The sequence below is a fragment of the Antedon bifida genome, chromosome 7 (genome assembly GCF_963402885.1).
Source record: "Antedon bifida chromosome 7, ecAntBifi1.1, whole genome shotgun sequence".
NCBI classification, from domain to species: domain Eukaryota; kingdom Metazoa; phylum Echinodermata; class Crinoidea; order Comatulida; family Antedonidae; genus Antedon; species Antedon bifida.
In genome coordinates, this window is record NC_136232.1 from 21949194 (window position 1) to 21973017 (window position 23824).

General features: G+C 36.2%; 2 protein-coding genes across 2 annotated transcripts in view; one reads left to right on the forward strand and one right to left on the reverse strand.

The window, feature by feature from the left end:
* Window positions 1–1079: 1079 nt before the first annotated feature.
* On the reverse strand, window positions 1080–16901 carry LOC144848579 (cubilin-like). Its single transcript, XM_078705374.1, has 31 exons — window positions 16778–16901; window positions 16178–16447; window positions 15607–15775; window positions 14919–15115; window positions 14412–14571; window positions 13440–13654; window positions 13096–13264; window positions 12429–12610; window positions 12106–12286; window positions 11832–12013; window positions 11436–11610; window positions 10848–11023; window positions 10455–10620; window positions 9777–9979; window positions 9065–9227; window positions 8354–8529; window positions 7669–7840; window positions 7136–7314; window positions 6841–7006; window positions 6451–6614; window positions 5904–6063; window positions 5569–5753; window positions 5137–5308; window positions 4450–4640; window positions 3967–4135; window positions 3579–3760; window positions 3118–3286; window positions 2655–2839; window positions 2242–2437; window positions 1705–1895; window positions 1080–1445 (listed from the first exon to the last, which is right to left on the reverse strand). Exons 1-31 carry the CDS (start codon window positions 16859–16861, stop codon window positions 1245–1247), a joined length of 5550 nt encoding a protein of 1849 aa, XP_078561500.1. The 5' UTR covers window positions 16862–16901; the 3' UTR covers window positions 1080–1244.
* A 3953-nt stretch (window positions 16902–20854) lies between these two features.
* The window catches only part of LOC144848541 (tumor protein p53-inducible protein 11-like), a 53498-nt gene continuing 50528 nt past the window's right edge, over window positions 20855–23824 (forward strand). Inside the window, exon 1 of the mRNA XM_078705339.1 lies at window positions 20855–20931. The gene's annotated coding sequence lies outside the window, so the exon portion shown is untranslated. The remainder of the gene's footprint in view (window positions 20932–23824) is intronic.

Sequence of the window (23824 nt, forward strand, 5' to 3'; positions counted from 1 at the left end):
GACAACCCATATTCAGGGAATAAGGGGACACTTTGTTGGGGCTTTACAGTGCAATCCGATACAAACGTATGCTAGTATAATACAGTAGAACCTCTATTAAAGGGACACCTTCGAGACACAGCTAAGTGTGTCTTGAATATTCCACACAGTGTACATATTTAGCCCTCCTTGGTTTCATAATAATGAATAAAAAGGTGTCGCAAACGAGAGGTTCTACTGTATATAATATTATATTTAGTATTTAGGCCGTCCCAGTCTAATCTCTCAAAATTTATTACAGCTGGCTGGAATCTTATTTGATCTACTGTTTCCATAGTGTGTAACGTGTACCATAGAAACGAGTTCCTGAAATTTACACACATCGTATGCACCAACAAACTTACATCTTTTGAAATGTCCCTGTTATGTCATGGGTAGAAAATCAACTACTTTATATAAAGAGAACCATGTTATTATGTTATAAAAGTACACCCGACACACTGCCCCTTGATAGACGAGTGTGGCCGTAGGGTTAAAACACATATCTCCACTCCTCTGTTTCGCTGAAAAGTGTTCCCTTATAATAGGGATATTTTTTTGATTAGCCTCAAAATCATTGCAGTTATCATAATTAGCATTATTATTATAATCATTATCAGTTATCAGTAGTATTTTTATCATTAAGTTTTCTGAATTTAAATTGCACCACCAACATCGTGCAAACAGGCTCTTTTTGCTACCTGTAATATACAACTCGCCTGAAGAATACGGAGATAACTGTCGGTTCAACTTTAAGAATTCGTGCAGACGAATACAATACAATGCTTCATACAATGCAGCAGGCTCTCTAAACATTTTCGTATGTACGTGTAGTGCGCCCTCTATATCGTCACACACATAATGTTCATTTGATAATAGTGCTACAATAATGCATTAATTTTCCTAAAAGAACCAAACGCATTATTAGTTTAACGTCACCTTTGTAGGATGCTGCCGTCGTGTGCATCGTCAATTTGACATGGTATACGCATAAAAATATATAGTCAATTTATATGTTCGTCCAAATCATACAATCAACAGCAACAAAAGAAATCACAACATTTTTGAAATTATTTTATTTATTCAACCAATTTTTAAATTAAATACATTGTGTGAATGGTAGAATATAGGCAATATAGATTTTATATAATTTGTTCTGTACTTTAATATATGGTTGTATTCATAAATATTGTTGCAAATCGCCTATAGACAGGGAACGAAACGTGCTACATTGTATATGGTTTTATAAATGGTTGTAATTCGTCTATAGCCACGGAATGAAAGGTTCCATAGAATCCGGTGCGCTGAAGCATATCATCACTCTTGAAAAACAGTCTCACTTCGTTTGAATCGGATTTCCAAACAAGAGGCTCATCAATGAAACCGCATAACCTCTCACTAGAACGTTCAGTCTCGATATCTGTAAACTGAAAAGACAAAAGTAATTCCCGTTAGCACTGTACTGTCTGTACGGTAAATAAAAGATGCATATTGCAGGCGTCATCAGTTGATACTGATATATGATTACATTTTAAAACAATGATTTCCCCTCCAATGTTGAATAATGCAGGCTCCTAAGTGTGGGTACACGATTAGGTTCGATGACGACAATTCCAGCTCACGCATATGTATGGCACGCCATATGTGCCAATATATTTTTCTTACGAATATTAAGTACGTACGTACCTGTACATAATCCCATTCACAGTTTTTGTACTCTTCGATATCCATAAAGAATAGCGTTATGACCACTTTATGTTTCTTTGGTACTCTGATCAATGTTTGGCATTGGGTTAGACGTGGGTAGCTTTCCGGGAATCCTGGGCTGGTTATGACGTCAAACATACCAGCGACCTGTTTATCATGGCAAGGCGCAACTGAAAGTGAAAAAAAATTTTTTTTTAATGTACATTGTAAATTGGTTTATTTAGCCTCTTTTTAACTGTCATATTAATGGGGCCTTCGTTGGAGGCCGACGGGTATGACAGCGACAATCTTGCTGCCGTGCGAAGGGCCTGAGATACAGATTGATGCAACAGGTTTTTGCTTTGTGCAGGTGCTGTGGTAAGCCTATTTTAAAGGCGTCTTTATTAAGGGTAGATTACGTACTATGTGAGAGGACACACGCCGTGTCGAATCGCAATACATACCATTTTAAACAAACAAGGTTATACCGGATTGTTTTAACAATCAATTTGGCTTAAAAATAATTAATGCACGTACGTGTCACTTGAGATATTTCTGTAGGACTGAATACTCGTACGGTCGTAGTGTACGTTGCGCTGAAACCGGTGTTCACCAAGCTGGTGTCTGTATGGAGGTTCACGACCACGTGGTTACTCGTCGATGTCCAGATTTCATTACCAGATATAATTTCGTTACAACGTCGTACCCCACTGCTTTCTGGGTAATTTATCAACTGATAAAATAATGTTACACGATATTAAAATAATATACAAAACATCTTTTTATTCTAACTACATCATGTGTCTACTTTAACTAACACAGTATTGTTGATTATTTAATTTTAGAATTACAAGGCATTTACATATAATTCGGGTAGACAACCATCGATTTCTATGTAGGCCAAACATTAGTTCGACACAATGGGGGCCTAGCACTATCCTTTCTCTCACCTCTACGTAATCATGCAGACATTCCATACCAGCTTCAAGTTGTAGGGTATCAAATATTATTATAATGATGCGGTCCGTCTCGGTAATTATAGTATACTTGCAATCTATGTTATTTCTATAAACCTCTGGAAAACCAGGACTCGTAAATGACCCGGATGTACCAGTTAGTATCGTATCGCCACATTCTGCCATAAAAAAATGTTAAGATCTTATATTACATAATGAAGTATAACTCTTACTAAGGGACAATTTGTGGACATAAAACAGAGTCCAGCATTTGCGTCGGTACATCGCTGCGTTACGTTGCGTTCTAGTGGGAACCACGCTTTAATAAGCGTGTCCTTTGAATAGAAGGAGTCTACTGTATGTACAACATAATAATATATAAAGTACATATTAAAATTTATCTTGGATTGAAATAAATAAAAATAAACTAATATAAGGAGGATAAACAACGTAATACCTGACGGATTTTCAATTTCTTCAACTCGATATGACGCAGAGAAGCCAGGTTTTGTTACAACATGATCACTATGGAACGTCAACACGGCATGATTGTTAGCAGATGTCCATTCAAACCCATGCTTTTCACCACAAAACCGTTGCTTTCTTCCAATGCCAACACTAGATACCTTTATAAATGGTTAAATATCGTCTGCTTAAATGTAAAATCAATACGGTACAAAAAGTTCATCAAATGATAGATAGATAGATAGATAGATAACGATAAAACTGACCGGCCGGTCGAGTTGTCCAGTGACAACAACTGGCGACCCCCATTTGGTAGCCTTTTGATTGGATAAGGGGGGTTCGTAGTCACCAATAACAGAAATGACAGACGAACTTGTCCACACTCTACGGTCAATCAATGGAAACAAGTTGTGACTAAAAATACTAAAGAAAACCAAGAGCCACTATAAATACCTCAACATAATCATCAGTGCACGCGGTCGAATCTTCAACGTTGAAGTGGTCAAAGGTCACAACTATAACATGATCGGTAGGCGCAATGATTGTGAATACGCAGTCGTGGTCGTTGGGGTACTTGGCGGGATACCGTGGCGACGTGAACGTACCGCTTCGTTTGTGAAAATCCTGGTCACATACTGGGTAACATGAGGTAAAAATATGAAAAACATTGTAAAATCAGTCTGTTTTTAAGCCTATAGTCTAAACTCCGGCAAGAAAATGTAGACCAGTTGAAAACTCGTGATTGTGAAATGATTTACAGTACTAATGTAAACATTCCAGTACAGTTCATTTTACCTACTAAATCGAATTTAAACTTTAAAAAATGTCCAAAACGTCTTACTTGAAATTGGGTGTCTCGTCTCCATTTTATACGAAGCATTGAATCCGCCAAACACTTGAGTGCTGTCTGTAATAAATGTTATATTAACTTCGTTGCTATCCGACTCCCACGACAATTGAGCGTGCTCCCCACAGATTCGGTTTGTTTTGCCAGACGCAATATCCTCAATCTGAATAAAAATAATATTTCACTCATTTCATAGATATTTTATTTATTTCACCTTATTTATAGAGGGTGACCGTAAACAGCGGATGCTGACAATCAAGGGGCCCTCTTGATGAGTGTGACAATGGCTGATAATCTTTAGCTTTATTGGTAGTTGATTTTGGGTCAGTAGGCCCAAATCTATTTTGGTGCAAGATTGTTGTTGATGCACCATTAATTTCATTTTTCTAGGCCAGAGCCAGAGCGAATTTAAAGCCTAGGTATAGTCTACACTAACCGGGACTAAAAACTACCGAGATAACCTATACATTATCTTACCAACAAGTAATCATTTTCGCAAGGCATTTGCAATTCGACATCAAAGAAATGAAAGTCGATGAATATCCGTTCGTCCGGTCTGCCGCTTATAAAGTAGCGACACAGCACGTTGTTACGGTACTCTTGGCGGTTCTCCGCGATATTCGGTGAAGCAAAATTACCGCTTGGTTCAAAGTAACTTTGGTTACAATCTGAAAATAAATTGACTTTTTTGTTTAATGTGTGTGTGTCTTTTTATATGTGTAATATGATATGATGATATGTAGTGTACATAGGCCTAAAGCAAATTTCTGATATTTTATATTGGACAATAAAATTCATTTCTAATAGGAAATTTAGATTTTGCGACGACTTACGACCTATGACGTCATTTTGTATTCTGATTATTGTAACTGCTGCGAGTAGCTTTACGTCAGGGTATAAGTAAATGGTCAGATGATTGCCCTACTCTGACTTAATTTGTACTTCATACTTCAAGTACATTGAGGATACTTGAGAAAAAAAAGTATTTGTCGGGTACAATAATTTAAATTGTATGTAACTTACTTTCAGCCTCTAGGCCTAGTGGTCTTTCCACAAATGTATTTTTAGCGTACATATAATTTGTACTTCATACTAAGTACATTGAGAATACTAAAAACTCTCGGGTGGACAAATATAAAATAATTTAAATGGTATATAGCTTACATTCGGCCTCTATTGGTCTCTCCACAAACGTATACTCCGCGCGATAACCAATCCGGTTGACGGTGTCGTCTGTGCGTATCTTTAGAATAAGGGAATTTCCCTCAGATGTCCACGAGAAGGGGTCAAGACGCCCACAAATAGTTTCATTTTTACCAGTAGTTGTATCCAGTATCTGTAAAAATAATTGTGTGTTGCAACATATTTATATGAATTATTTATGTAAGCCAGTAGGTCTATTTTGTAAGTAAAGATAGAAAATACAAATAGTTATAGACTGATTTATAATATTGCTAAAATGATATAAAAGAAATTGGCACATATGGCGTGTCATACGTAAACGTGAGGAATGCAGTACTTATAGAGACTTATGAAGCAACGTGCCTAGTGCTAGCCTAGTAAATGTTTTCTAGACTATGTTTAATTCATGCTTACAAAGAGTATATCATGGCACAGGTCACCGTTTGGTTCCTCAAGCCAAAACACATTAAACACAACTTGTATGCGCAGATCTTTACTAGTGTGAAGCAGTATATCGCATTCCATGTTACTCGGGTAAAATTCTGGATAATTCGTTGATTCAAATTCAGAATCGGATTCAAATAACATTTTGTTGCATTCTAAAAGAAAGAATATTATTGATTAAAATGAAACTGCTATAGTTGTGATCTTCACCAAGCCAGACAATAGCAATTTCAATTTTCTACTCATCTGAATGAGGTCATGCCATGGAATGCAAGAGCATAAATTCAACTTCCATCATATCTTACCAGACTCTGGTGCTTTTGGTAAAGAGTAGAAGCCTCCGTAGAAATGGACATTTTGAAATCTGTGAAAATCTATAACTACTTCGTTACTATCAGCAACCCATGACTGTTTTCGGGAGATTTCACAATAGTTATCACTTCGCGATGAAGAAGAATCACTTATCTGTCAAAACATTTTTATTAAAACATAATTAATTATTGAATTAAAATTACAAAACAGTCAATCTAAATTGTAACAGTTTCTATTGGTTGCTATCAACTTGGGTCAAAGTGCATGGTTAGTTTTAGACTCGTTATAGAAACATTTTAATTTTTACATTAATTATTGCATACAGTACTTGGTGAAATGAAAGGGTCATGACAATTATAGTGCTGCGGAGGAGATTCGACAGGGGAGTGAGTCTTGAGGTCGTCAAACGAGTTGTAATGATCTTAAGCTCTGTCTACACATTAACATTTATTTGACAAAAAAAGTGTGATGTGCCCATATATTGAACATGATATCACTACCATACCAAAGTAAAAAATGATCGCATTTAAAATAACTTACGGTTAGTGGATATATCTCGCATCTTTCATGTGGAACAACGAACACTGCAATTATGACTACAACTCTCCTGTTTGGCACGGTATAAATGATCAATTTAACGGGAATTGGAAAAATATCTACTTCTGAAAACATGTGGACCAAGTACGGCGGCTCGTCAGTTGCAACTAAAAGAAAAATAATTTTGAAATTGAAAAAAACAATTATTATATCAGAAATACATTATCTTTTTCTACAGAATTTAAGTTTATATCGTGCATATAGACCATAAAACTGTTTAGGCGGTTGTTATTTTTTCACTCCTGTAATGATTGTCCTAGGCCCAATATTTGGCAATTCTTGTAGGCCCAATTTGAAAACCTTCAAACCAGTAGAAAACACGTATTCACGTACTTGTTTCAGCTACCCTTGGTGTAAGTGTCCATCTGGCTAGAAATTTCGGCAGTCTGTCTTTTCGAGCAAACAACCCTATGTGAAGTTCATTAGTCTCCGCTGTCCAGGAAAACGTGTGAGCGATTTGGCAGTATTCGTTTGTTCTGGCTGTGGCTATATCTGTAATCTGTAATTAATAAATTTGAGAAATTTAGATAGAATTCGGTTTGGAAAATGAAGATTGTAGAACTTGACTTAAATCTGGTGGACATGTGATTGACTTGTGATATTTTCTGAATTTAAAAATACAGCTTACCACAATTCCACTGTCTGAGCAGTTTGTAACTTCTTCGAATTCTTCTATCGTCAATTGTATACTATAGTCTGGGTCGGCGTGAAGGTAGAACTGACAGTACGCATGCTCAGGATCTTTAACAACAAAGTCTCCGGGAACTTGGATTGGTACCGTTGGATCAAACAGTTGAACGTAACACTCTAGGATTAACAATTAAAAGCAAATTATTAGGTTATATTTCGAGGTGTGTGAACAATTGTATATGTAACGAAATAACAATAATAAATGTCAAGCCAAACTATTTGATAATTTTAGTTTAAAAGAATAGAAACAAAGAATTTATATGGATATACTGCAATGTACTCTTTCACAAATTTTTAGGAGTAAAATTTAGTCACTCTTTTGGCGAGTGACTTTCACTCACTAAAAATACTGGCCATACTCTCTATTTTTAGTTTAGGAAGAGGTAAATTGCTTTCAGTCTATTCAAATAAAACCTATGGTTTGATGACGGTCGGTCAGCCATATTTATAGGGCAAGAAATCTTGAATTACCGTCAATTAGTGATCGTTGTATACGCTCGTATGTTGCTTTGACGCCTTTATGGCCATCTTTGTTTTCAGAAAGATTGATCTCCACTAAGACTTCATTTGAATCAGAAGTCCAGGAGAATAGCGGATACGAACCACAGATCTTCGTCATTCTATCCGTACCCATATCAATAACCTAAAACATGCAGAATTATGAAACATCGTGTTATGTGCAATTCGACTAAAGTAACGTGGTCTCCAACTAAAGAAACATGTTATGCCATTCAAAATTATACAGACAAAACAAATCTAAAAAAAGTATGGATTTGATTTGTAATGCAAAATAATGAAACATGCAAAATTACGAAAAATCGTGTTATGTGCATTTCGAATAAAGTAATAAATTCAAAATTATAAGGCAAAACAAATATCCGAAAAGTATGGATTTGATTCTTGATCAACAAAGCTAACCTCCAAAATGTTTGGATTATACTTGGAAACAAAACTATACTCGAAAATGTTTTGAGTAGATTGAACAAACTATACTCCAAACGTTTTAGATTTGACCAAAGTAGGCCTATACTCCAAAGAGTTTGGTTTTGAGTGGACAAAACTGTTTTTCTAAAGAATTCCTAAGCATTTTTACCATGATCACAAGTATAGCAGGACCGAACCTACAACGTTTTATTATATAACACTTAAAAATTACCTTTACAAAATCGTTGCAGTCTTCTTGAGCCAAATCAAATACTTCAAATCTCAGATTGAGCAAACTTCCGGGTTTAGTGGAGATTATATGTTGACACTTGCCCTTTCCGGAATACGGTTGAGGAAAATTGGGAGTTGTGATCGTGCCACTTATATCCAGGTAAATGTTATCGCATCCTTTAAAAAGCACATGGAGTTATTACTTATAATGTTACTATTACTTATTTACGCTTGGTAGGAAATCAATGTATTTAGTACCTATTCTCTGCGGAAGTAATGAAATAGTAGGAAAATAATTTAAACCATAATTGAAGTTAAATTATCAGCTTAAGCAGACTCTCATTGCGGTAAGTAAAACACTTTTTAATTCAGAGAATTTTCTTTTCCAAGTGAACAATAAAAGATAGATAAGATTAGAATGTTTCGTTAGGAAGTTGACACTTCAGTTTAGTGTTTGTGTATGTATTTTACTTTTTTGCTTCTGTTTGTTCTTTCTGTCCAATACTTTATAACTGTTAAACTTCAATCTAGGCCTATGATTTTAAATTGCAATAAAAATGATTTGTATTCGTATTCATACTCGGCAATTCTTCGTGTTGTATCGTAATTTGTTTTTCACATGGACACTACTTAGGAATATTATGAGGATGATGCTATAAAAAATATTTAGTTTTTATGATTGACAGTCAATCAACAAAGTAATATGTTTTACCTTCTATCTTGGGTAAAGACCTGTAACGTGCCCTGAATATACTGTACGTCGGATATTTGTTTATTCGGAACGTAATACTCATCAGGTTTGAATCTGAACTTAAACTGAAAATGTCGAATTCTCCACAATACACATGCGTGCGACCGCTTGTCAGATCTTTAAACTTAAATTGAAAACAATAATTATTAGAGCATAGTAACTTATGTGTAATAAATCAAGTTCAGATTTATTAATAAATCACAAAATAGGTGGATGTTAAGGAGAAACTAACTACAAGTGGTCCCTTTACACGTTACCTTACCGTATACATGTTGAACATTGCAATTACTGTGTAATGAGATGTGTCCAAAAGTAATTAGGCTTTAACCATCTGTATCCAACCGTTGCTATTACATCGACCTTACATCGATTCTACCCGATACACGAGCGGTAATACTGTTTAATGTCGCTAGACATGTTATTCATTTAAAGCTCTTTCTTCACTATCACACTAGTTTAACACAAAAAAACCGTGATCTGCCCAAATATGGTAGTGATACGACATCACCATGTCCATATATGGGCACTTCACATTCTTTGCCACATAAAGTTTGATAGTGTAGACAGAGCTTAAGACATTCATATTTAATACCACTGTGAATTCCCATCATGAACTCTAATTGGACCTCCAGAACAGAGATTGTTTAAATTATTGCCTTATTAGTAGGCCTACCTCTACAAACTCATCTTTGCAGTGCAGTTGTGGCTTATTCTCTTTCTGCTTGTTTCCGATCAGGAAATCGGTGACGTTGAATACTATCCTATGCTCCGGATGCACTTGTACTAGAATAGTACAGTTCTTATTGATTATGTCATCCCTGTTGTGCTCTAGTGATGATAGTACTCCTTGTGGGCTTGAGAAGAACTGGTTGAATGCTAAAAGTTTAAAACCGAATAATTATTCATTGTAAACATGATGGTATAAATGAAGCGCTCAATTATATCAATCCACAAAAATAAATTAGCTAACGCAAGGGGCTAATACAACTTATATAAACTGTGTTTGCAGTGTCGCTACACCGACGTCACAGGGTCCTACAAAATTCCACCGTAGATCAACCTTTCCTAACTCGGGAAATGGATTCATCATAAACATAGCACAAATTCATTGTAAAGATGGACTAATTATTCCTACAAAACAAAGTCCCAAAAGAAATACCGGGATATTTCATAAAAGCGTGACCCAACCATAGAGGGCACTATATTGTTTTAATAATCCAAACATATAGGACAATATATACTTTAAAAACTCTTCGGCATCAACTTAGTAAAATGAAAGACTTAGGAGCCTCTATCCCGAAAAATATATATTAATTTAATACCAATTTAAATATTCTAAATATAAACATACCTGACACTGGAGGGCGCGGTACGACTCGGTAACTTGCTCTTACAGTTGCTTTGATCAACTTTTTATGTTTGAGTGCAAGATTGATTTCGTTGGATTCACTCATCCATGAAAACTCCCATAGAGTTGAGCAAAACAGGTCAGTTCGTTTCGTTGTTCTATCTTCAATCTTTTTAATAAAAAAGGAAATTATTCCACGGATTTAGTTGGTGGATCGGACAGTTTAAGTACTGTAGGCCCATGGTTTTAATGACTTCAAAATCGCAGGCCGCAATGAAGGAATTAGTCATCCGTGATCAGGCCCAGGTTAGGTGGACGTTCAGGCCCAGCTTTGATGGACGTTCAGGTTTCAGAAGCAGCGTTGTACGGGCAATGAAACGCATCACTTAGGCCTACCTTTAAGGAATGAGAAGAGCAATCGTATTCGCCATCCATTCTGAACTCTTTGAATTTCACAATAATCACGTTGGTAGGATCTGTTCGAATTGTGACGTCACAATCACTAGTTGCTGTTTGGAAGTCTGCCGGCCAGTTTATTTCTCCAGTGTCCAACGTCAGTACACGTTCGCATCCTATATGTGAAATTATAATGCAATACACAATAAGAACAATTTTCGCAACTTGACTACAAGGCTATCTTGTCTAAAAGTCGTTTTGCGCGTGTACACAAGAACAATGAAACGCCAAAGAACACAAGCCACCGATGTCATTTTTCAGTATATGCGGAAAAATATAAACACCACTGCGCAGCGTCGAAAGAGTCAGAAAGTACCACGCTCAGAAGCATTGACAAAATTGATAAGGACTCTGGTGATCATTAGGGACTCTTTCGTCTTTAGTCTGCAGTGTCGAAGACGAATGAAACCAATTCTCTAGCATGGCCTAACTAATCATTGGACCTCGAGATCATCGCAAGTCGACAGCTCTGGAAAATTGTACGCGTTTTAAAAATCGTCACAATCGAGAAATCCTCAAGATGCTTACCCACGGTTGACCTAGGTAGCGCCTCATAGTCTGCAGTGAAAGCAACGGAAGTGATGACGTTTTCATCGTGGATGAGGATAGCAATCTCATTCCTTGCACTTGTCCACGTAAACGGATCCAAATGTCCAGTATAACGGGAACGATGTTCGTTGCCCGATACGGTAATGTCACGTACCTAACAAGAGATCAAATTAAGTTTCTAATTACAGGAATAGGGCGAAGCGAACCTTCTGAAAAATAATTTCGTCAAAATACATGTATTATGATGGGGCTCGACATGTCATAATTCCATCCAAAAGCTTTTTATCTTCGGATTCCCATTGAAGGCAATTATTTTTATAAGTGCGTTTATAATATTATGTAGTACAGTATAAAGTAAATATATTTTAAACCTACCTCAACATAGTCTAGATCCGAATTTAAATTTGAAACCTTAAAGTCGACGAAGTGAAGCAGAATCTTCTCTTGTGGATCAACGTGGATGACGATGAGACAATCGGATCCTTTGAACGGCGGCCAATCAGGATTCACCGGAAGTTGAATACGACCAGACTTCGCGCGCAATACTGCATTACAATCTAGGTAATGAAAAACAACAAAGTTAGCTTGCAAGATTTAGCCTTATTCATAAATTGACGGAATAGGAACATTGTTTTAGAGGAATACTTACCTGCATTTTCCGGCGTACGAACCGGACGAGGCAGCACCGAACTCTCCGCCTTGAAGCCCGTTAATTCAATCCAAGAACTGCTTTGAAAGTGTACTTTCACCTCATTTGCATCCGATGTCCAACTAAAAGGATTGAGAGTTCCACAATATCTTGCAGACGTATTGGATGCTAAAGTTGTTAACTGTGAGAAAAGCGTGAAAAATGTCATTAGATACTTCGGTTCATTTTGTCGTTTGGCCTAAACCATACCGGTTTGGGAATTCGGTTCGTTCGGTTGTACTCGTTAGCGTTCGGTAAAAACCCGAGTGCACCGGATAACCTACCTCTAAATAATCACTGTCACAATCACCTCCCTCAAGTTGGAAATCACTGAAGTCTAGCGTGATGTAATGCCCTGGAAGCTGACGTAGAATAATCATCTCGCAATTGGAGTCGGAAGGATAGGGCAATTGGTAATTGAATGACGTTAGAACAAACGGGTTCGTTGTCGTTATTGACATACAATCTGAAATGGAAACAAAGAATGAAGCCTAAATTCTTAGTATAACATATTCCATATGGTGCCTATTTCATGGAAGGTTAGCTTAAGGATTAACTCGGACAGCGTCGTACGACGAGGCCCGATGAATCGTCTCGTCGGAAGAAATGTTCTCCCCTCCCGAAATGTTCTCCCGACGACCTAAAAACTACGTCCGACGATATCACAAGACGACTCGTCTCGTCGGGATTCAATTCAAAAAGCACCGACGAGTCAAGACGTTTCGTCGGGCCTCGTCGTACGATGCTGTCTTAGTTGGCCTTTAATGGTTAGGTTAGAGTTTATATATCGACTGGAACAAATGCTTGGTTACTACTAGAGACACAACGAAAATACGTAAGGAAAACGTAAGTGATTTGACCAATCACAAGCAATAGATTATTTAAACTACCGCTTGTCATTAGTCCACTCGATCTTTAGTGCAAGTTTATTAAGCTTTGGTTAACTTTTACCAGGATTAGGTTGTCTTGGGAGAGCCATTGCAGTTGCTTTGAAACCAGTGTAGTCAAAGATATCATTCGTTTTGCAAGTTAGGACAACTTCATTGGTATCGGAGGTCCAGGTGAAGTTGTGGTAACTGTCACAGAGACGATACAGTCTATTGGTGCTTACGTCACGAATCTGAAACAAAACAAAAGCATACTAGAACATTTTAGCTCAAGAATTTCATAGTAAAGATTGGAATTATACAAGGTCCACTCCATTCCATTAACTAGGTTAATTCTGACCACATTCATAAGTCAAGTTGCAATGTTTTGACACATATTCTTTCAATATTCTATATATCATACTGTACCTCAACAAAGTCGTGTACGCAGACCTTCTTTCCAGAAACTAGTAATGGCGGTTCAAACACGAAATCCGTAAAATTGAGGAAAATCACGTTGTCAGGAGATGTCCGTAAGATAATCTGGCAGTCCAAGTTGCTGGGATAAGGTTGAGGGTAGTTTGGAGATGTAAATTCATACTTTTGAATGGTTTCTCCTAGCCCAACAATAGACTCACTGCAAGCTGTTAATGTAAATTAAATGTATATTATACATACAGGCTATTTATTTATTATCTTAATGTAACTACTTTTTTGTGGGCCTCCTATCACAAGTCCCTTGGGGTTTTCTAGAGGTCCCTTCATCTTATTTAAATATATTTTACTCTTTTTAGAGATGTCGTGTTGGTCAAGTCATGTTAGTCACGTCCTGTGGGTCACATCATGCATGTTGATCACGTCGTGTTTGGTCACGTCATGCATGTTGGTCAGGTCATGCATGTTGATCAGGTCATGCATGTTGATCACGTCGTGAATGTTGGTCACGTCGTGCATGTTGGTCACGTCGTGCATGTTGGTCACGTCGTGCATGTTGGTCACGTCGTGCATGTTGGTCACGTCGTGCATGTTGGTCACGTCGTGCATGTTGGTCACGTCGTGCATGTTGGTCACGTCGTGCATGTTGGTCACGTCGTGCATGTTGGTCACGTCGTGCATGTTGGTCACGTCGTGCATGTTGGTCACGTCGTGCATGTTGGTCACGTCGTGCATGTTGGTCACGTCGTGCATGTTGGTCACGTCGTGCATGTTGGTCACGTCGTGAATGTTGGTCACGTCGTGAATGTTGGTCACGTCGTGAATGTTGGTCACATCGTGAATGTTGGTCACATCGTGCATGTTAGTCACGTCGTGTTGGTTATTCGTCACGTCACTTGAAACAAATGTAATTATATATTAATATAGAGATGTACGATTGACTACAGCTTCTGCACATGTACGTACAATGTGGCCGTTCTAGAGTGTTGTATTGCATGTACATTTGTAGATTGTGACGACTGTCGACGGTATATTCAACCAAAACCTGATTGCTGTCAGACGTCGAAGATACGAATGTGTGCTCGCCACATAGTTGCTCTCGACGGTGAGTCAATAAATCGGTTATCTATGAAAGCAAAATAAAATTAGCATAAGTGGATAATTAAGCCTTTTTTAGTGTAAACGAGCAGTCTGCGTGCAACTATTGATTGTTTAAAAAAATAAGGACCTTTAACTAAGACAGATTAAGCCCGTGTGAACACACTTATCATACAGTTTGTAAGTAAGAAGCACAACTCATTTATCGGAAAATATCTCAATGTTTATTTCCGAATAAACGACAGTATGGCGCACCATAGCTTTGTGCGCCATAAAGAACAGAATTCGTCGTTTTCCACACAGTTGGCATCGAACCAATCTGAAACCATGTAAGTATTTTAGTGGTAACTTTTTCAAAGGTTACAGTGTACTCACAACAAGAGGTTTTGTACAGTCTTCAACCAACAAACGTTTTACCATCACAGAAATTCGTTTGTTTGGTTGAGTGGTGAAAAACAGTTCACACTTGGTTGTTGTTGATGGCCTAAATGATATGGTATCCTGGTACGTTAAATAACCTGAAGTGGTAATGTTGAAACTACCAACGTCTGCCGTGAAGACTTTGCTGCAAACTAAAACATACCAGAAGATTATTTGATAATGTAGTGACAACATGTATCTATGGACTTATGTGGGTCCAAGGTGTATCTAAGATTCATTTTAACTGCATGAAGAAGTACCGTAGTAGCCCGACGTGTAGAGAACTGATGAAATTTTCTTAGGAAATGCAATGAACTATCATTGTACTAAAGGTTAACGTGATAACGTGATATATTGATGCTATTAAAAATACGAACTAGATAACGTACTACATTAAAAAGGCAAACTGGGTTGTGGTCTTTGGAGACTAGAAGTGGACAGTTGATAATTGATTACCATTACTTGGTATAAATCGGTTAAAGCAGGTATCTTCTTGATAATGTTAATGGCAGCTCTTGCAAGTTTTATATTGAGCCTCCTCCGTAACGACTGGAACACGAGGCGAACCTTGTCTTCCCATTACGTAACCGATCAACCGTATTTGACAAGTTATTTACACTCTATTTAGTAATTTTAATCTTACCGTTCACTGGAGATGGTTTGAATCGTGTATATGTTGCATTGAAACGATTGAATTGCTTCTGCGAAGGCGCCCTCAAGTCAACCAGAAAGTAATTTGAATCGGAGAGCCAGGTGAACGGATGCTGCGTTCCACACAACCTGCTCGTGCGGCTGGATTTCGCATCAGTTAACTGTAAGAAAACACATTACTATTTTTCGTCAAATCTACTTATGTTGATTAGTAATGTTGTGTATGTTACATTGCAATACAAAGCAACGGAAATTATGTCGACGTGAATCGTCCGTCTTGCTGACAACCCCGCAATGGATCAAGTGAAATTGAAAAGATCTACATTGCGTCGTTTCGGACGAATAGCCAGACAGTTTAAAATCACCTTTTATTAGTGAGATAAGAGGCGTAGTATTTGACAAAAATATTATTTGAAAGGCAATACAAAAAAATGTGCATAACAGTGTCAAACACTAGTATACCGCACCTCATTTCACTGCTTAAGAAGAACCTAGAGAAACTGGCCGAGCGATTTAAAATACTTAGGACTAAATGTTTTGAGCAACTAAACAGTACAACCCACCTCTACGTAGTTGTTATGTGTACATGTTTGTCCACCTTCTAGCGTAAAATTGTTGAACGTCAATAACACCCTTTCTCCGTTATCGTCTGTCTTTACACCTACTCTACATTCAGTAAAATCAATTGATTTTCTAGGCCAGTTTGGAGAGGTTACACATCCCGATTCTCGGTTAAGCTCCCGGTTACAGTCGCGGGGAATGATCACTTGAGCTGGGTTGCCTTGACGTTGTAAAATAGTTTCTTTTAGACGTCTTGCTTCTTCTGGCAAAAGCTGTCCGGTAAAAACATGAACATCGTTGTAAATGAGGTACATTAGCTATATTAATTTCCATTTATCGAAAACAATTTAAACTAATACTTGTAATTATATGATATATGCATATACCGAGACTAATATTCATAACGGCCAGCAGGTACTTATAATATGCTAAAAATAAAGACATAATTGTACAACACAGGAATTACATTCAACCGCCTACTAAGTTTACATGATATAATTATGGGGATTTTGCTTTGTGCAACTGATGATTGCATCGATGTATTACTTAAGGCTATCACGTTATCGTAGGCGTACCGAATAACATTTAAGCTCATTTCTTACCGCGGCTTGGGTCAATATTCTCGTGGCAAACAAGCACATCAGCAATGATAGTTTCAAACCAAGGGCGTAAATCTCCCTCGCCATTCTTCCCTGTCTTCTCTACCATCTGTCGCAGCAACTTGTGAGCGTTGCAAATTAGCAAATAATTTGCATAGACACCTGATGTTTTATAGCGCCACCAACGTGTTGAACATTTACTGTACGTTAATTAAATGTGAAGGCGTTTTAAATTTGATTTATTCCGAAAACGTTAAATCATTAAAGCAATCAGAAAGCATTAAATTCACATGTATTTCTTGAATACATCAGGCTTACTATTTATATGGATTTTCGTAACTTAAGTATTCTGGTACGTTTTAATCAATATAAGCTTTAAAACCCTAAAGTAAGATACATATTTTCTAGGAAATTTATATTTAAAAAAACAAGGCCATATATATGGCTGCAGTCGCGTGCACACATTTGTGTTAGTGTTTACCGACCGACCGACCAATTGTCCGACCGACCAACCGACTGACATAGTGAGCTGTAGAGTCGGGTTTGCACGCGACTTAAAATCCACAAACACAGCAACGAGATGTAGAAATCTACGAAATTACCGTCCGTTCTTTTACAGTAGAGCTCTTTGTGACACCTTCGAGACCTTAAATAGGAATTTCAACTGAATAGGGAGGGGTAAGTGCGGATACATTTCTAATTCTACCATTGAGAGGACACTCTTCAAGGGAGAGTCCGCCCCACCCCACACCTAAATTAAAAAAATGTTAATGCAAACGATAAGTTATTTACCAGTTTGAGTCGGACATTTAGAGGAAAATAATTATTGGGTCATGATGTGTCCACTTATAGCCTAATACTGCACGCCCACTGCACGTCAATAGACTCTTGGTAGCCGTCCACACTGCCATTATAATTCACATTATTCAGTAGATCAAGATACAAATCCTATTTTGTAAATAGTGGGAAGCTAGGACGTAAAGGTCGCTGTCAAAAATAGAAAATATTAAAGCCCCGAAGATAAGTTAGATTTATCTTGATGAGTGTACATTGCAAGGTTTAAGTATAGATGTCACTACGTCATAGCTGGCAGCAATTTATACCCTGTTAAGGTTTTATTTTAATCTTAATTTAGTTAAATATAATAATCTTTTGAGTCTAGACTTGATAGATATGTGTGATTTATACACCATTTTGTAAGCAGAGAAAAAAAGAAAAATGAAGTAAAGGGTGTTCTATATCGAGATAGATTAATTTCATTGGATTTTACAAAATTAAATCTTTCCCGTTCTAAAGAAAAAAACAAACAAAAACAAACAACGTTTTTTGTTTATTGATTTTGGTTATTTTATACTAATATAACAGATTATAGAAGACGTGATGAACAATTTCTTTGAAAAATAATAATATTCTTCCGCTTTATTATTTTTGTGAATTTATTAAATGAAATTTATGAAAAACATCACTAGTTCTCAATTGTACGCACGCGCAACAGAGAAACGCCTGTAAATATTTATACAAAATATTAAATATAGGCCTATATGTTATTATCTCTCATTGAATGATAATGTACTGTATACGCAATATCAACGTACACACGACGGCGTTGCGAATAGAAATTAGTATGTTGGATTGCTCCGACAGGAAGACTTTATGGATGACTCCATTATCCGATAGGGGCGCTACTTTTCATTTCGTAATATCCAGCTCTTATTGAATCTGTATAGTGAGGCCATTGTCGGTTTATCCAAGTAGCCGGCACTCGGAATTGGTTGTTAGTTGAGTTGGTTTGTGTATTTTTTCTTTAATTTTATATTTTCTATAGAGTAGTCCTATGGTTATTGTATTTTATAAGGTATTACCGCTGAGCAATCTAATCTTTTTTTGGCGGACCAATACATGTTATGAACTAAACGAAGGCTTACCATTACAGTTCTCTATGTCATTTTCTGACTTTTTTCTGGACATCACATCTAACAGTTTATCAAGCAAAATGATAAAATAGAATCGGAATTATCTCGTTTCATGACGTCACGAAGTTCATTTCCAAATTCCTAAGGAATTGGACGAAACATGAAACACGTGAACGATATCAAAGTGATGACCTTTACTCTAATTAAACTTAATATGACGTCAGCAGTTGTTATTGTTTTTCCTGTTGATGCTTTTTATTTGATTGAAATGTTGGTTGTCATGATGACGCTAAAGTTTTATTGTTTTTGTTTTGTTTACATTAATATTTTACACTTAGCTCGTCATTATAAATCAAAATCATGCAATATGGCATTTTTATTCAGAACCTTTTTGTTCTCGGCATTTCAAACGTCATCTTTTGCATCATATTATTCATCAATGTGAATCAGTCGTGTTCCAGTAGAGTTTATGATCAAAACATCAGCGACTTTTAACATTTTACTAGATTGAGTTAAAGAGCGAATTGGTCAAAGATACAAATGAGATTTGTTGTAGAGTTTGTTGTAGAATAGATTAAATGTTAAAAGGTAATGCGTAAAAGGACAGGTTTTGTTAAATGACATTTTATACGAGTTGTGTTAGGTTATTACTGTAGTTCGTACGTGGGGGATATCGTTAGGATTTGAAAATATTAACAGATGAAGTTGCTAAGAATAGTGTGGATATTAACAACTCTGACGTCTGCGCACGCATGGAAAGAGAGTGCAGGTAAGGGCCAATGGGGGATGTGGAGGATTGGCTTTGGAAGTAAGCGTGAGTGTGAACAGTTGTTGTATGGGAAGAAACATGGAGCCCAGTCTGGCTTAGTTATTTATCCGAGTAAGTTGGTATGGGCACAGTTATCGCTAACCTTGGTGAAGGTAGGAAGGAACAAACGGGCCGCGATATTTCGTTTCGTACCTAAGTTGGGGACCACTCATGAAACGTCACAAAATAATCATGAATATTCATTAGTCATATCCATAAGGTGTAAATGGGCCAGAGGCAAGTATATACGCAATGGTTTCGATGATTGAGATATAAATGTTGAGAAAAATAAAACGCCATATATTTACCCAAACAATTATCTTTTTACTAATATTAATTCGAACCACAGTCTAGAACATAGACTACGTCACAGTGGGAACCAAGATTAATATTGTTCATTAATAAACATTAACTAATGAGCAATTCGATATTATCCTTGCTGATAAGATACAGGACTTTGCTACGGGCATCCCTAATCACCAAGTCCTATATCTGTCACTGTACGCGAATAATATCCATTAATTAACATCGCACAATCTGAATGTCTTATTTAATCAAATCTATTATTAGATACAGGTTTTGGTTACCTTACCGATGGCAAATTAGTATTACTTTTTATTGATGTAAAAGCGGAAAACTGTAGACGTCATGAATAACTTACCGCATCTCGTTGTTAAATAAATAGGCCTATACCACCATTATACGTTGGTATCATTTAATAGAGTACTAAAATTGAAACACATTTATACACCAAACATCTAGATGAGGATGAATAATCATTGCAAAGACAAAAGCAATACAATATATTTATATAAAAATAATCACTATTTTTGTTCACTTTCCCAAGACAGTGGCGGATATAATCCAAGATTTTGAATTTGGGGAGGGTGTAATGAGGTGCTGAACGGAACCTACTCGTACCCGGTTGTAAATTTCTTGTATTCCTTATTTACGATCGATAAAAACGCATTTATGACCTCTCTACCTCTGCCTAATGGGTGTAATGAGGTGCTGAACAGTATATCGTATCCGTTTGTATTTATTGGATCCCTATTTACGATCCTTTAAAAGGCATCAATATAAATAGGATACATCGTGTTTTTCAATACGATAAAGAGCTATAGTTGAAACGATGGGATAAGTTTTACCTTCTGACTGCTATGGCTACTCGACAAGATTCTTATTAATGATAATACATTACGGCCTATGGTTATTAATCATATGTTATATTAAATTACATTACGTGAACAATACAGATTTTTGCCTTTGATTCCGTGAGCAAGGATGATGATTATGTCATGTTGCCTATTTCGACTGCTGTGATTGGTCAATTCGTTCACACAGATTGGAGCATGGGAACATCTTAGCGGATTAGATTATGTACTTAGATTATTAGTGTGTAGTTTAGAGCCAGTGGCGGGCACTCCAAACTACAGGTAAGTGAGTTCGTTTTTATTTAGATAGTGTAAAGAAGTAAATAAAGATTAGTTTTATTTACAAATTAGATTCTGAAGTTGGTTTATAATCAATGCTACGCCTAATGTATTAAACCTCTATCACCAGCTAGTGGCTAGGCCAGTCAGTTATCGTCTTCCAAATCACTCGTGGTCTCGGTCCGGGTCGGGAGGGCATTGTTGGAACCCATTTGACACTTGAGGAGTAGTGTTGTGGAAATATTCGAAAAGGCAGCCCTGCAATATTATTATATGGTATGATAATGTTGGCTTACCGAAATGCTTCCATTGTTTAAGTTAGCAGTTTATTTTTGCAGGGAGTAAAGAATAACTCCATGGTTTTTGTGTTGTTTTGACCATTTATTATGATGGATGTATCTGGTCTGGGACTATATCCCAGACTATATTGATTCCCATGAATCGATTGTTGTGTGACAAAATAGATCCACTGACATGATTTGTGACCTCTCACAAACATGGCAAATATTAGACCATAGACTTCAAGGTTGAACAACTTTAAATATTTTTAATGAATCTCACAATGAGTTCATCTTCAAATATTGCGGATAAAAGATAAGTCTGATGGTATGGCTAATTAAGTAACTACAGTTATAAATTACAGTACCAATTAAGTAACCCCTATTTAGTTAGAACCTCTGTTCAGGGGACACCCCTAAGGATGTTGACTGTAGTGTTAAGACATTATTAGTAATTTCTCATCGTTTTTTCATAGCAAGTTAGCCTTTCAAGTTGTCCCCTGAACAGGAGTGTCCCCCAAATGAAAGGCTCTACACTTACAAATTATAACAAATGGATTTTTGTCTGCATCTGTATATATGGCTGTATCTTCACCCACTACATGCAGACTTACCTTTTCTATTTATGATATGCCATTTTCTAATTGCAAACTTTATTTGCATTTATTGTTTATCATTTTATGTCAAAAGTAAATCAAAATTGTTATTAATTTTCTTATTTATGATGGCATTCTGAGTGTTATCGTCCATTAACAAGTCTTTGTCCAAATATATAAATCTTATCACGTTCATTTCAATTATCATTAAAGTGGCTTTCAGCAATTTAATAATTTTGAACCAAATTCTATTCTACAAAATATGTATACAAAATAATAATGTATTTATATTAAAAGTGTTCACAAAAAAACTTAAACATGATTTAACATTTGTTGCTTTACTATACTATTGGTACAATTGTTCCATTATTTAATTTGCCTTGACTTTTCACCGAATATAATCATTTCTTAGTCGGACAAGTGATGTATCTTGGTTAGAGAGTCTATTTTACATCTCTGTTTGATAGACATTTCATGGTAGTGATATGACATCATCATGTCCATTTATGGGCATATCACATTTTTTTGTCACATAGAGTTTGATAGTGTAGACAGAGCTTAAGATTTGTATTCAAAAGCTAAAAATAACTTTTTGTGATTTAGTGGGTTGAATATTAGAACAAACCTTTAAAGATATATAGTCCCCTTATAAATATTTATGTAACCATTTTTTGTTGAATATGCCATTCGATGTCAAACAATATGAAAATCAAATTTAAAATATTTATTTTGTCTTTAATATTAAAGTGATGTCATTATTTCTGTGAGAGGTCAGAAGTAAATAACTTTATTAAAACTGCAAAATGGCCAATTCAAAGTCTGATTATTATTATTATCTCTTAATTTTTCTTTAGGAGAAAATACATCCTTATAAAGTTTAGTTGCCCAGTGTACATTTTTGGTTGTCATGGGAGACCTTGGGCAACTGATTGTCTATAATTTGATGTTTATCTTTAATGAGTGATTTTGTGTGTAGGTAAATATTTCAGCCTTGTGATTAGTGAAAGTGTAGTTGAGTATGTGGTTGCCTAATGGTCACAATGCATTTCATAATACTTCACTCCTGTATGAAGGCCATGATCATCAGCTAAATGAAATCACATTAATGGGCCTACGGTCTAATCATTTCTTGTTCTGTCTTTTTCACCTTCGCATTTTGTACCTTGATAGATGACTTTAATATTCATCTTGAAAGCATTCTTAAATAATTTGACCTTTGAAAATTATTTATATAATAGTAATAACATATTTCAAAAGATGAGCATAGAAAATGTTGCCATGGCAATTATAAACAAAAAACATCAAAACAAAATATAACTTTACAATTAATTAACCACTTGTCAAAGATGTTTATGAACAAAGTCTTCTGAGAAATATAATTTTGTTTTATTCGCTCTGGCTACACACTTCATTTCTTTCATCAAATTGGTAGCCACAATCGCATCATATATCATCATCAGTTTAATGTATAAATTAACTTTCTGTGACATTTACACATGTAAATTTTCACACTTCATTGACCATCTGTAGTCGTGATCTATCACTATAATCCAATACTCTTGATTATAAATGTTAGTATTTCAATATGAAGCCTGTTGTAAGAAAAGCGACGTAGAGTCGATTAAAAATTAAATACGCTCTCTGATTCGCTGACACTTTTGTTTACGATGAAACAGCATGGCTTCCACCGTTAGTTTGTTGAATGAACATTTTAATATTTGAGAATTAAATCGTTATTTTCTTTCTAATTACATAAAATGTAATGTTATGTACCACATAGCAGTATCTTTTCAACTAAATTTGATGTGAGAAAATGGCGAGTTTTGTCAGAGAACGCGTTGATCGGCCGGCCATGCTAGGCTCAGCTAATCGGTCAAAGTAGGAACTAAGCTTTAGGTATCATGTCAAAATTATTCTACTGCAGTTACTGCAGTATTTACATTTTTTACTGCAATAATGTATGATTAAATTTGTTTTATTATAGAAGTTATGAGGCAATTATTGCAATAAACATTGTACAGG